We start from the raw sequence: 18,086 nt of genomic DNA, 5'->3' as shown, positions 1-18,086 counted from the left end.
ACTGCACCATGACTTTATATTCTATACTGCACGTTATGTTTGTTAAGTGACAAGACTTATGTCTAAGCAAAGTCAGACCTTACTGACCTGATTAAATTATTAAAAATCAAGGCATGATCATAGTTTATTTTGGTAAAATAAGTGTAATCTAGAGGCCTTTGTTCATATAAGCCACTTCTGATACCAAAACTATCTACTAGAAGTCAAGTTATTATTTGCTGTTCCTAAAACTTGAATAGGGGACAAGACTTTGTCAGGTAGTGTGTGTGTGTGTTTTATTTATTTGTCATTGACCTTCATTTTATGCAACACCAAGAACTCTTAAAATGGCTTGCTTATGACAACAGTCATAATTCACTCAGTTATGTCATTTTAAATGCAAAGGTGACATAACATTTGAGATGTCTTCATGACAAGATGACAAAACAAATACAACCCGTCATGGCATAAAGACACCTCAAACAATGTGCATTTAAAATGACAACATCACTTAATGACAACTGTCATAAGCATGCATAAAATCTGTCACATGTCTTATGAACACCCCTTTCAAGTAAAGTGCTACCGTTGCCTCCTTGTAATATTTAATCTCCGGCCAACACAAACATCTTTTCTAAGATGTTTACTGGCACAAGGACAAAAGACTGGACATCCTGTCACTCACAAGAGATCCCAGAAATAGCAATCCGCAAATGATCTAATTCCCAACAGACAAATACAAGTCCTGCCTTGTACAAGAAGCTATCTCATACACAATCTATTGCAGCTTCCATCACCATGCATGCTAATGCTTCTTTAAAAATGATGTTCAACAGATAAATCAGTTACAATAAACACTGTATCCAATAATCTCTCAAAACTAATCTACTAATCTCCCTAAACCTCTAGTTTTAAAGCAGTTCAGCACACCAAAACAACCAAACATCATCATATCCAGGCTACAAGTTCAGCTTAAATCATCCAAGTGCTTACAAGATTAGATTAGGTTTTTCAGTGCACATCATCTCTATCTTACATCCTGCTGTGTTTTGTATTACTGTCCCCCAGCCTCCAAGAGCATCCTGAAATCTGCTGACATCATTGTCCAAGACCCAGTTTCACCCAGAAGGGAGTGCAGGAGAAAAGGAGAGCGAGAGAGGGAGGGAATGAGGCAGCACAGCAGTGAGGAAGGGAGGGGTAATGAAACCTAGAGAGAGAGAGAGAGAGAGAGAGAGAGAGAGAGAAGGATTGAGGCGGGCTTCATCGTAATGAGAGAAAATACTGCAGCTCACGCTCACATTTCCCATGCTGCTACCAGCGTGGCTCTGCAGCCCCTCTCTCTCTCTCTCATGCAGGCTGACATAAATGCACCAGAGTGAACACAGATCTGTATCTCTGCACTGAGGAGGCAGCATCCAGTTGTTTTTCTCCATCCTCAGTGTTTGCTGGCTCCGGTTTTTTAAGGCAGTGCGTCAGAGGCTGTGGATATGCCTGGTGAGAATGCACATCGCAGCGGCCCCACGCAGAGCCTTCTGGACTCTGGAGACTCACATTCAGAGCTACCAGGACCAGGTAAGCAAACACACACACACACACACACACTTCACTGCATGCAACATGAGGGGTGTAAGAGTAGGAGTAACACAAAGGATGCTCGGATGATGACGCTGCTCATGTGTCTAATAGAATTATCTGCTCGGACGGTGAGCCAGAAATCAGGAACACATCCAGCCGCACCCATAAACATCATCCAGCAGAGATCTAAAAGAGCATTGTGTGTGCTAAGTGGTTGTATTACACACACACACACATGCATACACACAAACACACTCCCTCTCTCTCTCCTCTTTCCTGCCTGCAATTACAAGAGCATGACACAGCATCACTCTCTCAGGACCCCAAGATACAGCATCATTCGAGATCAAGGCTGTTTAGGACAAGTGCATAGGTGTCCATAACATGCCTGCATGAAATGCATCTGATCTAATGTAATGTTAATCTGATGTGTTTGGTGAGGGGCACCGATATGTTAAGTAGGATAAACAATGGATAACGTTGTTACAAATTACTTAAATGCTGGTGTATATCTGAACTTCATTCAAGAGAGCTTCATAATTAGATTTAAAATGAAGTGATGTTTTAAGCACATGATTTTAATCTTCTTTATCTTTTAATCTCCTTATACGTAAGGCTTATGTTGTTCATAATATTAATTAATTAATTAGTAAACAACGAGTACGCGTAGTGTGTATGGACAGTGCTCAGCATAATTGAGTACTCCCCATTTTGGAAATTAATATGTTCCATTTCTCAAAGAATATAAGCAATGTATTTTGGTGAATTTGAACAAAACAGATTTATTAAACATATATATATATATATATATATATATATATATATATATATATATATATATATATATATATATATATATATATATATATATATATATATATAATATTTTAGCCACTAAACATCTTTAGAAATGAAAATATAATACATTTAAATTCAAGCAAAAAAAAAAAAAAACAATTACAAACTGCAAATTTCAACAACATTGTATATATTTTTTGTTTCTCTTGATTTTTGCTATTTTTAAAATGTTTTTTTATATTTTTCTATAACATAAATTTGGGCTACTAATCTTTGAACCATTATTGTATGTTATTTTGTTAGATAAGTTCCAGACTTGGCTTCAGTAGTGACTAATCTAATGTACATGCACAAATGTAATATTGAAAAGCTTCCTATAGACAATATTACTTTAAATGAGAGAATTGTGAGGGGTTCACTCATCTCTGCTGAGCACTGTATATACGGTCTGTGTGAGAGAATGATTGGAAAGATTGTCCTAAAAAATGTGTGACAGTTTGTCAGAACTATCTTTAGATGGTTGAACTAATAAGAACTAATACGAAAGGAGACCTGGGACCGAGTTCTTGTAAGAAAAAAAAAGTCTATAGCTGTCTCGGCAAACTCTAAATCAAATATATGGCATCACAAAACTGTATGAGGCACAATAATGGTTGTGTTTAGCGGTGATAAGGGTGTGGTATTAGATAGCAGCCTGGAAAATGACAGCATCTTTTAAAGGCCCACCTGGTGATGATGCAGTTCTGTGTATGATTTGTATTGTCAGCATTAAAATTGAATTCATATTAATCTAATGGGCTCAGAAAGGAATTTGGTGCATTGGCTATAATACAACACACACACACACACACACTCCTTTATGTTTCATTTTCATTTATCTCTATTCAGATTTCATTGGTACTGAACTGGTATTGAATATTTAAAGGCACTTGAAAGTAGCAGAGATGTTCTTTAATTGAATAATGTGTTGGCACAGTGGAAGAGCTAGATAAGCTGAGTGGATGTTGATCGAGTTTGCTTGGCCTGCTTCTATTCAGTCCCTCTCAATTACATCACATGCATACCGAAGGAATCAGATAGGTTGACATTAGATGATCAGACAATTGGGGTTAATTTGTCTGTGCTGAAGGCTGCTCTAGTTGAGCATTTGTGTTAATAAGGCCAGTTCCATATATAATCCATTATAGAACTTTTCACATTTAAAATAGTTCATGGCAACACTGTGGCGGAGTGGTTAGCGCAATAGCCTCACAGCAAGAATGTCACTGGTTTGAGCCCCGGCTGGGTCAGTTGGCATTTCTGTGTGGAGTTTGCATGTTCTTCACTTGTTTACATGGGCTCCCTCCGGGTGCTCCGGTTTCCCAAAAAAACCAAAGACATGCGGTACAGGTGAATCGTGCATGCTAAATTGGCCATAATGTGTGTACATGTCAGAGTATATGGGTGTTTCCCAGTACTGGGTTGTGGCTGGAATGGCATCCACTGCTTAAAACATATGCTGGATAAGTTGGCGGTTTATTCCGCTGTGGCAACCCCTGATTAATAAAGAGACTAAGCCGAAAAGAAAATGAATGAATGAAATAGTTTATTGTAAACCCCGGGCAAACAATCTTGCGCCACGTTTCACACTGCTCATAACTGTCCCGAGGTTAACAGTTAATCTTATTTGTATTGTAAAATTTTACACTATAAAGAAAATCAGGAGGTTTAAAACAATTATTATTTAGCAACTACTGTAGTTCAACAAAGTTTTTGTGTTTACTCCGTTTCTCTCCTCAAAATATTACTGGAAATGTTGTTGAAGGGATTTGTTTGACCCAAACTTGACTTCAACATTTGAAAGATTATAATATTGGCTAGTCAATTAGCCATCATGAATCGTGTGCCGACTTAATTTTAGGCTTCAAGCTAGAATATTACTTCAACTTTATTATATTGATGCTTGTCCAACATTTTAATAATTTCTCATTTTACACTGTGTACTTTTTACAAATATTGGGTTCAAATGCAGTATTTGAACACATATTGCAGATTGCTATCAAGTTTATCCTATAAATAGATTTTTTAGACTACAGTGTTAATTTTGACAGCAAATTTTGATTAATTTATGATTTAATTCCATTTTATGGATCATTTTAGTTTTAGTTGACTAAATCTCATAATATTTTAGTAGACTAAATCTACTCTAGATTTAGTTGACTAAAGTATATTTGGTTTATTTACTTATACAAATAATGCAAACATACAAATAATGAACCTTCTTTTTCTCTCAGCTGTTGCCATGTCATTATAGTTTAATCAGACAGACAGATGCCCCTATGGAAGATAATGTAATCGCATCCCACGTCTAACTTTTCAAATGTGTGTGTGCATCATGCATCACACACCAAGATTAATTCTGACTGGATATAAACCAAAATTTGTCCCTCAATCACATTCTCATCTCATTTTTATTAGTCAACGAAAATGTCACTATCTTTTTATTATAGTGTTGTCATCATCACTTAGTTTTTATTTAGTTTTCATCAGTAGAAACTTGTTCATCACGAAAAATATGACAAAAAATTGCATCAACGAATATAACACTGTTAGACTAAAGGATCTCCTCTTATAGCTAATGCATATCCATCATATTTAGACATTGTGACAGTAAATACTGGTTTAGCAATGCAGAAATATATTAAAATAATTATTTTATGTCTAAGGCATACAGTTGTGAGGGATGTCAGTTGCTGCCAATCTAGCCGTAACATACTAACAAAGCATCAGTTCACATTGCACATGTTTGACATCACGATGTGGGATTTACACCATAACCCCAGTAAAAAGCAGTGCTAAACCACACTTTTGAAGTACAGGTGTTAAACCTACCTTCACCTGCATTTAGGATGGCAACAACACAGTGTTAAATGTAGAGTGAAAAGAACCCCTTGTGAATTTCTCAAGCAAAAAGCTTAAAGATTTGCAAGTTTTCAGCTGCGAAAGGATTTTCAAAGCCTTTTTTCTGTTGACAAGTTTCATATTGCAGCTGGCATGAGAAAGACCCGCCAAAGGGGAATCTATTGTTAAGCTAACAGGGATGTTTCATCATTTAGATTCACTTTTCTCCAAGGACTAAGCATTGTTCAGTCAACCATTGCTTCACAATTACAGAATTTGATGTTTTATATGGATTGATCACATCTGCATTATATTGCTCAAAGGATTTAGTCAATATGAAAGCATATGATGTTTTAAACTCATGATTTATGATAAAGTTTTAAGATTTGGGATCCAAAGAGGTGAATTCTAGCGCCACTTACTCCTCCTGGCAAGCAGCAGGGGGTTAAGAGTGAAGGACACTCAAAAAGAGGTCAGATGTACATTTACACCCGTAAGTCCATCTGTTGTTTTATTTGAGGAGGGCCGGGAGCAGGTGTAACTTGGAGCTGGACAAAGTGTGCAAAACCTGCACACACACTTCTGCCTTTCTCCATAGTGACTTTGCAACAAAGACCTCTCAGATTCATTGATTGCTCCAAAACAGTGTTGCCTTGTGCAGTAAACAGAATGTGTGACGTTATCTTTTTGAATCATGACTAAGCAGAACAATTAGCCTACAGTCTCACAAACATACACACATACATATACTGTTAAGTATGCGCAAGCATGAAAAATTTATCTTAAGGTTTGGCTGATGTGATGAACAGACAATGATAGACATTATTATCGCACAATAAGTTGGATCTGGCTTGTAGTGACGTTTTTAGGACACCAAGAAGAGAAAAGTGGGAGGGTATAAGATGGTGATGCATTGAGGGAAAGCAGAGGCAGAGAGAGAGAGAGAGAGAGAGAGAGAGAGAGAGAGAGAGAGAGAAATTCAGAGAAAGTGAAACACGATATGAAGGGCAAATAAGACAGTGGCCTAATAAGAAAGGAAAGATTGTGTGTCTGTATGTGTGCCTTGTATTCCTCAAAATGTAGGTGTTTTCGAAAATGTAAAAATGCAGATTGTTTCCTGTGAGAGTTGGGTTTAGGAGTACGGTTGGGGTATATACAGTTTGTGCAGTATAAAAATCATTACGTCTGTGGGAAGTCCCAGCCTGATCTTACGAGAAAACGAAAGTAGTTTACATTTTGTCAGTTTAATGGCTAATTCGTTCGATTCGTATGAGTTCAGTCGTATGAAAATATATGATTTTAAAAAGGAGGAGTGGCACCCAACCCCACCCATAACCCCAACCATCATTGGGTGATGAGCAAATCATACTAAAATTGTACGAATTAGCCACTAAATTAAAAATCTACGAATTGCCGTGAGATTGCATTGGAATTCCCCATAAAGTTGGCTGTACACGTGTGCATGTGTATGACATTTATATTTTAGTTCTGTAACCGAGCCTTCAGTTCAGCCATATGAAAATGTACGAGCATGGCACCCAACCCCACCCCTAACCCCAACCATCATTAGGTGATGAGCAAATCATACTCAATTGTATGAATTAGATAATACAAATTCATACCAATTAGCCACTAAATCAAAAAGTTACGAATTGCCGTGAGATTGCGTTGGAAGTCCCCAAAAAATTGGCTATATACAGGTGTGCATATGTATGACATTGATATTTCAGGTCTGCAACCGTGCCTTTAAGTGTTATTGATGCTTTCATGTGCTCAGATTAATCTGCTTGCATCTTAAGTCTAAAATGTTGCAAAGGCAAACTTGAAGCTCCAAATAATACATCAGTATTTTCAAAAACCATGTTTTTTATACTTATTATATACAATATAATAGAAACACGCGGTTAACAATGTGAAAAGGATTATTAATGACAATAATAGCAATTTAGCCATTGTGAAACCAAGTCAGCAAGATGAGATTGTGCACTGACAAATATATATTAATAGCAGCTCCATTTTGCCATGGATTAAACTGTCAGATAATACATGCAGTGGGTGAAGAGCTAACAACTATTCTGTGCTAATCATGTTGCGAAAAAAAAAATCGACATTTACAAATGAAATACACTGAATTTTATGCATCAGTTGTGTATAATGAGCTCCATGATGACTATCACTGGCTGTATCATATGTCTACTGACTGTTGCAGCTATGCCAGCTGACAGTCCCACGCTTTTTAATAGTAAAAGTGTTAGATTTTTGAAAACTGTTATTTTATTTATTTTGAAAGGGTTATCTACATGTATTCAATTATACACATAGACAAATGTTTTGTCTTTTCTTCTGTTTTTATACATGCAAATACATTGTGTGTGCATGCAGTGAGAAATCCAGAGGAAAAAGAGATTTCTGCTGACACTGCGGCATATTTAGCTCTCTTTAAAATCTGTGCTGTCACTCCATGTTTGCCATGCAGGCAAAAAGAGCCTTGTTTTCAAAAGACATCCAATTACTCTGTGGACATTAAAATGCTCCCCACGGAGCTGACCATTCATGCCTCTTCACACCCTGTCCCAAAACAGCCTCACTCTCTTGTATAAACCAAAATAGTTCAGTCATGATATCCTTAAGTTTGATCAGGGCTTGTGAACAAGCGAATGTACAAACACTAAATGTCTACCTATCAAAGTATTTTGAACAATATCTTTTTTTTCGGCAGTATATCAAAGTATCTTTTTAGGATGCTGCTGCTAGTTGTCTTATGAGAATTTATTAATTTGTTTTGCTGTATTTATTGCATGCAGTCCACTTTAAAACAATTTATATAACTGTGGTTCAGATGACCTTTTGCAATATTGTGTTGAATAATTTACACAGTGACATTCAAGTGACACTACTAAGAGAAGTTTTATGTTTGGGGCAACACAGACGGCTTCAAAGATGGCTGGTTAAATTTTGATGTATCCACTTTATAATTCTTTGTTCACTTTTTAAACACTTTTATTAATGTTACTGTTAACACTGCTGTTTGCTGTAAAAAAAAAAAAAAACTAACAATGTTCATGCATGTGTGTAAGCCTGAATAAAATAATCTGTGAAGATTTTCATATATGCAACTAAACATTCTTTTTCCCCCTCAATCTTTTAGATCTGTCTGGACAAACATCCAGTTCTTCAGCTTCAACTCCTACAGACAGTGCCTCCAGTCCCTCTGCCAGCAGCCCTCCTAAACTCTCTCCATTATGTACTCCTTTTGGACCCCGCCTGGTGATGGCTAAACCAACAACTTCTCCTCGCCCACAACCTGAGGGTGCAAGTTTTGAATTTGAGGGTCATTTTGGGACTATGGGACGACCAATAGGGCGGTTTGGTAGAGGAGCATGCAGACGAGGTCCCATGAAAATGGAACGAATCAAAGTCCTAACTGGATCAGAAATTGAAAGTGACTTTCAGGAGCCAGAGACCATGGACTCAAGGGTGGTAATGGGACAAGAGGCACTGCTGAGAAATATGGAGACGCAGAGTGGAATGCTGCAAGAAAAACAAAGAGGTCAAGAAAAGTCTAGTTCAGTAAACCAGCCCACAGAAACCTCCAAGAAAAGCACTATTGGGCTAGATGAAAAAGCAAAGCTAGACACTGGTCAGGTGTGTCCTATTGTAGATCAGGGTAAGAGTGTGACTTCAGAGCCAGAACAGGAGAAAGCCTTAGGTCAGATACTTGAATGTCAAGTTCTAGAGTCCAAAGTGAGAGATGCCGAATCGACAGACAGCAGTACTCTTTTCCCAGAAAATGAGGAAGAACCGCTGTCTTTATCTCAGGGTGAAGTGCCTTCCTTGTCATTTTCCGAACCTCCCTACATTGTTGACCCACAGCGCATTGGTGTACTGCCAGGACTTGATCCAGATCGCTACTATACAGCCCCTTCCACCCCCATTAAGATGGCTTATTGCTCACATCTTAAGCAACCATGGCGCCCAGGGAGCCCGAGCCAATGTCCAGGTTCTCCAACTGATGAGTCTGACCTATGTTCCCCTCCAACCTCTCCCTCTGGCTCCTACATTACTGCTGAGGGAGGCAGCTGGACCTCGTACACCTCCAGCACCTCCCACTCTTGTTCCCCAAACTTAACAGCTGAGGCAGAGTTACAAGACGCTCCTGCTTGCTATGTAGGCTCCCTGTCAGAGATCGGCGATGACCTTGGAGACGAGTTTACTACCAATTATAAAGATGCTTGCCTGGGTAAGCCAGAATTGCCAGAGTTGCTTGAAAATGCAGCCTGTAAGGTAAATATACTTACAAGAGATGCCTGTAGGCCTCATTGGGTGACAGAACATGTTTCCACACAAGAGAGAAGCAGCAAGAAAGATAGAGACTGCCAGCAGGACACAGAAATTTCTGAGGGCTCTCCGAGGGCTAGAACTCCTGATGCAACACAAGCAATTAATGACCCATATCACAGTCTTGAAATGGATTTCAATGCCTGTTTCTCAGAGCCATCTGTGAGCCTAGATCCTGCTCTAACATTAGAAGATAATGCAGCTTCTGCACTTGATGCAGAAAGCAAAACCCCTGTCACTCACTCTCCAGAGACTATAGACAGTAATAGTTCATATCTCGAGATAGGATCCTCTTTTCCTCTGTTCCACGGCTACTCTAGGGATGATGGGCCTGAGAGTGATGCAATGATTCCTGCTTCTATGTTGCCTTTTCATGGAAGTCTGATATTCCAGGCAGATTCCATGGATATAACCTTGTTCCCCACAGATGATGAACAGGGGAATGATGTTGATGCCTATGCTGCTGGTGAGGAGGAGGCTGATGTAGATGAGTATGATGATGAGTATGATGAAGATGAGTGTGACGGAGAAGATGTGGATAATGACAACAATGCAGAGCAGCAAGAAGCAGCTAATAGGGGTGAAAGGGGAGTAGAAGACCAGAATGAGGATGATACCTCTGCATCCTTTTTAAATTCCCTTTCAGAGAACTCAATAAATGAGGGTGTAGATGAATCCTTTGCTTATCAGGATGACACTGAGGAGTCAATTGATTCCACGTCTTATAATGGGGATGAAGATGATCATCTGTACAGCACAGAGAAGCATGCAGAACTCTCACAAAAATTTCCTGGGCCAGACGAACCTGACCAGTCAGTAAGCCATGCGAAGCCTGAATCCTCTGGCAGTGAGAGTGAGATGGAGATATCCTCTGGATCATCTGAGCTTCCACATGCAGAACTACATGAGGATATGGCAGAGAGTAATGTTCGTGATGAGAGCAAAATCATACAACTTTCAGAAACAAAGCCGCTAAAGGGTGAGATTTCAAGAGAATTGACTGCACAGATCAAAACAAAAGATGAGGAAGGCAAAGAGAGTAGAGATCCCTCAACATCAGAGAAAGCACAGCCGGCCCCCACAGATAATCCAACATCAGCTGTTTCCCAGGACAAGCTAAAACAAAATGAAACTACAATGGATTCTTCTTTGGAAGGAGCTACAGCTGCTGACACATCCTATAAGACTAATGCAGATGGTTGCCAACAATTGGATCAGAAACTTGGAAATAGCATGGAGCTAACTTATATATCATTGCAGCCAACTGAAACTGCAACCAATGACCTAAACAAGGGAGTTCCCCAACTAACATATCTGGATGAATGCAGCCCCACAAACATTCCAGTTTGTGCCTATCCTGAACTGTGTGACATGGCAGATAACTTGAGTTCAGCTGATGTTTTACAATTTGAACGTCCCATGAATCAAGATAATCTGACAGAAAATCAACCTGCCAATGATGATGTAAACCATGGTTCTCAAAACATGTCATGTTCCACGTACAGCAGGCTTGTCATTTCACCCAAGAAAGAGAACTCTGAGAGCAGCCTGACAGAAAGGCACCTTTATTCAGACAGTTGGACACCTAGAGATCCCTTGTCTTTAAGTGAATGCTGTGACTTTGAGGCTGAAAATCTTTTAATGTGTGAGATAGCTAGATCAGTGCACAGTAAAGGTTTGTCTGTTGCTCATAACATTGCTGCTGGAGAAGACATCATGGGTGATGATGAGGACAACAACCGATATTGTGACCTCCCAGAGAAGATGGCAGACATAGATGTTGGGGTGGTTGAGTCAAACATTGCCAGTTGGAGATCAATCCAAGATCTTTCAGAAGCAGGAGGAGGTGAAGATGATGCAAATAACCTTCAAAATCCAGAGAGCAATGCACTCATACACTGCAGTTCTGAAAAAAGCCTGGTGTCATCATGGAATGATCCAGAAAAAACTTGCACACCCTTAATTCCGTCAGAACTTGCATTGAATATGCTTTCAAATGATGGGAAAGATGTGAAGGATCAAACTCCAAACGCAGATTTTAACATTCCAGAGGATTTATCTACAGACAAATTAAGAAAGGAAAGTACTGAAGTAGATTCTGATCAATCTAGGGATCTTGAAACTTGTGGTACATTAACATCAATCATTTCACCAGAGTGCACTGGCCTTTGTGGATCTTCCAAAAATGTAATTTCTAAACCGTCTGATTACCTTGCTCCAATTCAGAGTCTGTCAAATTCTCAGCAAATTACCCCACCAGACTCCATCTCAGAAAACAAGCTTGCTTTCAACTTGCAAGGAGGATCATTTGGCACCTTCACATTCAGAAAGAAACCAACTGATATAAAGATTGTTGCCACCTCAGAAGCCACAATTGTTCAACACACTTCTGTTTCGCATAAAGAGACATCAAATTCCAATGACGTTGTGGGGGAGAAAGTAATTCAATTAATACCGAACATCAAAAATGAAACAGCAAGTGGTGAAGCTAAAAGCACTGAGAGAAAACTTCTTGATCAAGCGACAACTGGCCTTCCTAATCAAGAAAAAGATAAAGTTGAGCAACATAAGAAGGGAAAGAGGGAAACAAAAGCCCGTCAAAAGAAAGGGGTGCAAGATTTTAAAGAGAATGTTTTGTATCTGGAGCAGAACAAAATGCCTGATGGTGATTCACATAAATCAGGTCTTTCTCAAGCAGAGTGTAATGAGGCAACACCAAAAACTGCACGGAATGCTAATTTAGGTCATGACACAAAACCAAAGGTAATTGATGCACTTAAAACCAACACTGCAGTTTCAGACTCAATGGAGAATGAAAAGACCCAGTGCCAAAAAAAGAAAATGAAGACTACAAGTAATCAAACTCCAAGCTTTGATATATTTTCAGTGAAAGAGGAAATTGGTAAAACTCCACAGAACAAAGATGTCTCTTTAGCAGAGAGAACCGAACCTGTTCAAAAACCAGAACAATCAATTTTTTACTCCCCTGACTCTAGCTGCATTGATCTAAAAGAATCTCTTCATACAGAGCCAGTGGTAGCAACTCAGACAGCAGACGTTACAAAGACAGATGAGCAGAAAGAACTTCCAGACAGTTCTTTGAGCAGAGCAAGTTTGACGGAAAGCACAAGAGACATTAATGACAATCATGTAGGGGCCAGTTCATCCCTTAGGGTGGACAGCTCAAAACAAGACAGGGTCTCTCCCAAATGTTTATCCACAGTTGTCCAGGAGGAGGATCTCTCTACTCCTATTCAGGAGTCACAGCCCATCCAAGATATCTCCCAAACATCTGCAGGCTTTTCACGTATTCAACCACCTTCAAACAAGCTCAGTCAGCCTGTCTCTCAAAGTTCCCTCAAAACAACTGCAATAAGCAGTATGGATTTAGCAGCATGGGAATCTGAGGAATCAACAATGACTCAGTTTCCAATTCAAGACACATGCAACCATGAAAGTGAACGAACAGCCATGACAGCAATCCCATGCAGACATGAGAACTTTGCAGGTAATATTTTTCTTTTCTGTACTTGCTTCATCCAATGAAAGCAATAGTATTTAACATTATACATGTAATGTGTTTTTCTTGAGTAGTATGTATGGGACATCGAACAGAACAGTCACAGTCTACAACATCTATTGGGCAAACAGACAATACTTGTGTCCAAAGAACAATGAAGCGGTTGGATGAAAGAGAGACACTTCCTTGCATCCGGCCAAGACCAGATTCCTTGGTGAAAACCCAGCAAAAGCAAGCTGAGAGGCAGAGCATAGAGCGGGACATGTGTCCAATTACCTACAGATCAAAAGATCCAGATGATATGGATCTTCCCTTTAAAAACAACAGTAGGTGGATCATCTGTTTTAGCCACAAGGCATCAGCATCTTTATCAAGAAGCAAGTCAAAAAGTATGAATTTTTACTTTCTGTTTTTAGTAGGTTCTGGTAATGAAACTGACAGTGATGGTTCAGTGCCTGAGCTAGAAGAACCCAGTGGGACAATGCTGAGACCCTCAAATCCACCGGTGAGCAGTAGATTGATAATCCATCTCCATAAACTGAAGTACAAGTAGATTGATAATCCATCTCCATAAGCTGAAGTACAGATTAACTTAATTTCTTAACATTATATTAAATGTTTTCTTCTACTCTGAGTAACCCAATAAAATTCTCTTATGTAAGGACTGAAAGGCTATTGAGTGATTGGAAAATAATGTACAGTACACCAAAGTTGATGATATGGTCAAGACAAGAGAAATGTGTGGCCATTAGGTTTGGGTCGATAGATGATGCCATCGTCCATTGCCAATGGCTGATAGACATCACAATGCTGAGCCGGCATCGCAATACTCCGCCACCCCGCAGCAACCCGTTCACGAAAATACACTCTTAGTCTTTGTTTACACTAATACGTCTTAGTTTTAAAATGGCATTTTAGCACGAAAACGATCCACGTCCACATTGGCATTCCACCTAGCATTTCTGAAAACCCCTCTTTCCACATTATACCGCTATAAACGCACATCACGTAACCACACACACAAACACACAAATACATACATACGCAGTCATGCGCTGCAGCGTACGCGCCAGTCTGACCTCCAGCAGTCTTGAGCATAAAACCCTAAAGAGCAGTGCACGTCGGACAGTTTTCCAAGGATGGACTGCTGGATTGCATCTCACTATAGTTGATAAGTGTGATGTTTAATTAATCTTATCTCTATCCAACAACTCTTCAGTCTTTTGAATCTAACAGGTTATGTCACAGCATTTACTTTTACAAAAAGTGATTGACAGGTGGCAATTTGTGTGTAACTTATCTTTATTTATTTATGACTTGGAAAGGAGTAAAACCATGCGAGTCAGGTAGTTGAAACGGTAGGCTACAAAAAATTAACTCGTTACGAATTAATTAATTATCCATAAACAATTAATTTACCGCCACCTACGACAACAATGCCATCATCCATCGCAAAGTTTCACATTAAACATCGTACAATGCCAAATTGGTCGACATCACCCAACCCTACTGGCCAAGAATTATCTGAATTATTACAGTTGCTATATCTAAAGAAATGGTTCAGATGTTGTATTTCACGACAGACATTTGTCAGTTTTTTTTTTTGTCCTCAAGCCCTCAAAACCACAGTGTGTGTAGAACTAATTTCTTAAACATATCATTCAAACCCTTAATTTAAAAAAGTGAAAATTGTTCGGAGTAGTAGTATGGAATTGTAATATGGTCAAGACATAACAGGAACAACTTTAGTTGTTTATTTGAAATAATTGTATTCCTTACAATGTTCATCAGCCAATCATGATGCATTTAGCTGATAACAACATTTTTTTTTTATTAAAAAGCAACATTGCATATTGTATCTACTTGTTCTTAACTCAAGTAATAGTTCCATACTGACCATAGCAGTAACGTAAAACCTTTTGCCATCTTCTTTATTAAACATACTTACACACATGTAAAACAACTCTCATTTTTAGCATGTATTTTGTCAAACCAGATTCTTTAACTCTTTTTAAAGAATTAAATTCAGCATGAATAAAAAACTGCAGTGCACCACTGAACATCCAATTCAGAGACATCCACAAAGATGTACATTTGCGAGGATCATTGCAAATAAATATTTTATGCAGTGTTTCTAGGTGAATGTGTAGTGACTAAACAATGCTAGGTTGTATAATGGTGTCTTTTAACTTCATATCTTCATCTGATCTCTCAGTTATCACCCTCTCCTGTTGATGAGTCAGTAAGCAGAGCCAAGCAAAGTCGAAGTGAGAAAAAAGCACGAAAGGTAAGACCAGACATCTACAATGGTTTCATGCCACTTTAAGACTCACTGTGATTTGCATATCTGACCTGCTCTTTTCCCCCATGTGGTTGTTATCACTACAAGGCAATGTCAAAGCTTGGACTAAAACAGATCCACGGAGTGACTCGCATCACTATTCGGAAGTCCAAGAACATTCTCTTCGTCATTACACGTCCAGATGTGTTCAAAAGCCCTGCCTCAGATATATACATAGTCTTTGGAGAGGCCAAGGTTTGTATTTTAAAATATAAGATTGTCCAAATGCCAGCTGCAATGGCACATAATTCCTTGAAAGATGAATGCCTATATATTTATCTTGATCTTTGTTGACTGAGCTTTCCATCTCTCTCTCTTTGTAAGATCGAGGACCTTTCACAGCAGGTGCACAAGGCAGCGGCAGAGAAATTTAAGGTTCCTCTTGACCCCTCGCCTCTACCATCAGATATTACCCCAAGCTTAACTATAAAAGAAGAGAGCGAAGAAGAAGAGGAGGTACACATCCTTCCTTTATACTTTGAAAGGAAAAGATCACTGCAAATTAATGTTCTGTCATTGCGTTGGTGTAAATTCAAACATTCTTTCGTGGAAGAAATGATAATGTACTGAAATATTGACAGAACTAACCTCATTCTCTGTTTAAAAGTTGGACGAAGGTGGACTGGAACAAAGAGATATCGAGCTGGTGATGGCACAAGCCAATGTGTCTCGAGCTAAAGCAGTCCGTGCACTGCGCCACAACAAGAATGACATTGTCAATGCCATCATGGTGAGACATTGGTTACATATATTGGCTATTAAGCACATATAACTGACAGTATTTGTAAAAGATACAGTCTAATACTCACTTTTACACCAGATTGTGTCCAATTCAACATGCTAAAACATTGCTGTCACACCTCCTGATGTTATTCTAGAGGGATTTGAACCATCGGAAGCATGCACAAGTATCCTAAAGACTGCAGTATTTAATTTCAGTTGCTATAGAGGTTTACTTGTTTACTAGATGACCAGTTACACTCATAAACCTCACTCCCATGTAATAATAATATTAATAATAATAATAATTTCTTACAGTTATATAGCACTTTTTAAGACAAGTGCTTAGCACATTTTTAGGGGATTTCCTCATCCACCACCAGTGTGCAGCATCCACGTGGATGACGCGACGACTGCCATATTGCGTCAAACCACACACCAAAGATGGAGGATGAGACAGAGTAAAGAAGTAAACTATGATATGGGGATGGTTAAGAGGCCATGATGGACAGAGGCTAATGGGCAATTTGGCCAAGATGCCGGGGTTAAACCCCTACTCTTTTTCCAATGACATCCTGGGATTTTTAAGATAAAGTCACAACCGGGTTACACCATCGAATTTCTGGACCTCCCGTTTAACACCCTATCCAAAAGACGGCACTCACTGAGCAGTATAGAGTCCCCATCATTATACTAGGGCATTAGGACCCACACAGAGCATAGGCTGAGCGCCCCCTCCTGGTCTCATTAACACAACATCTGGCAGCAACCTAGTTTTATTTCATCTTCCATCCAGGTACTGACCAGGCACAGCCCTGCTTAGCTTCAGTGGGCGACCATGTGAAAATTGCTGAGAGCTAGTTGCCAACAAGGCATTTGGGGCATGTTACTAATTTAACATTGGATTGAAATAGCCATTTCCATAATTGGCAGTTGGTGTGCTAACAAGAATGCTAAAGACTCAAATATAATTCACTAGTGCACCTCCTGTGGCCAGTGGAGTGAGGTTTACTTGCAAAACTCTTACTAGCTGGTCTCGGTTACAATTTCTTCCTAAACCTTAATCCCATCTGTCTCATGGCATCAATCAAACCCTTCTAATCTACTAATAAGATTCAAGTTGGCATTTCTACCTTCGGACATAGTTTCAATACCTAGTCCAAATGATAGACATACACACTAGATATCACATATGGACCCTGAGCATCGTCAATAGCGCCGCAACATTTGTACAGTGCTCATAGGACAAATGTCATTCAACCGCACTAGTCAAGACTAAAGCCAATCAGAAGATGCTGGACTTTTGTGCTGTATAAGGTGACGTCCGCGTTCCCACCCCAGTCCTGGTTGGTCCCACCTTTATTTCAAAGGAGCGCTACCCTGTACTAAAATGGTGGCTCTATTGACGTATTCCTTCCAACAGACACCAATAGCGTAGGTGACATCTAATGTAAATATCTATGGTCCAAATTACATGGATATTCTTTTGGATCTCTTATAGATATTTTTGCCATTTTAATTTTAAGAACATAATTTTCAATATATAAATATCAATACTTACTTTTATAATGGCGTTATATTTGTAATATTGCATATATTGATATTCACAAACTATTTGATATTCAGCTTCCATTTGATATTACCTGCACATAGGGCAATTGATCACAAACAGAAACAAGCCATTTGACTGGTAGTGATATATTTCACTTTTTGTGTGTGTTCTCAGGAGCTGACCATGTAAGAGAGGAGCAGACATCTTTCCCACCCCTTGCGTGTTTTCTTCCCCAAGTAATGCTGCTATATTGCACCTCCCAAACTCCTGCTGAAATAAATCTGTTACAACCAGAGCTGTTTGTTTCCCCCACATTATCCACAAATGACATAAATTCACCTTACTAAAAGAAATGCATCATCGTACATTTTAAATATACACAT

General features: G+C 39.0%; 1 protein-coding gene and 1 long non-coding RNA gene across 3 annotated transcripts in view; both read left to right on the top strand.

Annotated features, from left to right (window-relative positions):
• Positions 1-18,086, top strand: part of LOC141378207 (uncharacterized) — a 394,144-nt gene that overhangs the window by 346,425 nt on the left and 29,633 nt on the right. The window lies entirely within an intron of this gene.
• Positions 1,276-17,998, top strand: nacad (NAC alpha domain containing). Of its 2 annotated transcripts, none has more exons than XM_009292379.4 (9): positions 1,276-1,551; positions 8,381-13,078; positions 13,165-13,416; positions 13,510-13,595; positions 15,306-15,377; positions 15,480-15,626; positions 15,756-15,887; positions 16,039-16,161; positions 17,878-17,998. In XM_009292379.4, exons 1-9 carry the CDS (start codon positions 1,467-1,469, stop codon positions 17,890-17,892), a joined length of 5,610 nt encoding a protein of 1,869 aa, XP_009290654.1. In that variant the 5' UTR covers positions 1,276-1,466; the 3' UTR covers positions 17,893-17,998. The 2 variants fall into 2 exon arrangements, with proteins under 2 accessions (XP_009290654.1, XP_003200246.2); XM_003200198.5 differs by having other exon boundaries at positions 13,507-13,595.

Source organism: Danio rerio, chromosome 16 (genome assembly GCF_049306965.1).
Source record: "Danio rerio strain Tuebingen ecotype United States chromosome 16, GRCz12tu, whole genome shotgun sequence".
Classification (NCBI taxonomy): Eukaryota; Metazoa; Chordata; class Actinopteri; order Cypriniformes; family Danionidae; genus Danio; species Danio rerio.
This window is presented reverse-complemented; position numbering and strand designations above follow the sequence as displayed.

Coding starts and splice junctions, on each gene's coding strand:
- nacad (XM_003200198.5), top strand. CDS start 1,467: ATGCCTGGTGAGAATGCACATCGCAGCGGCCCCACGCAGAGCCTTCTG. Junction 13,596..15,305: donor TGAGACCCTCAAATCCACCG/GTGAGCAGTAGA, acceptor CTGATCTCTCAG/TTATCACCCTCTCCTGTTGA. Junction 15,378..15,479: donor GTGAGAAAAAAGCACGAAAG/GTAAGACCAGAC, acceptor TATCACTACAAG/GCAATGTCAAAGCTTGGACT.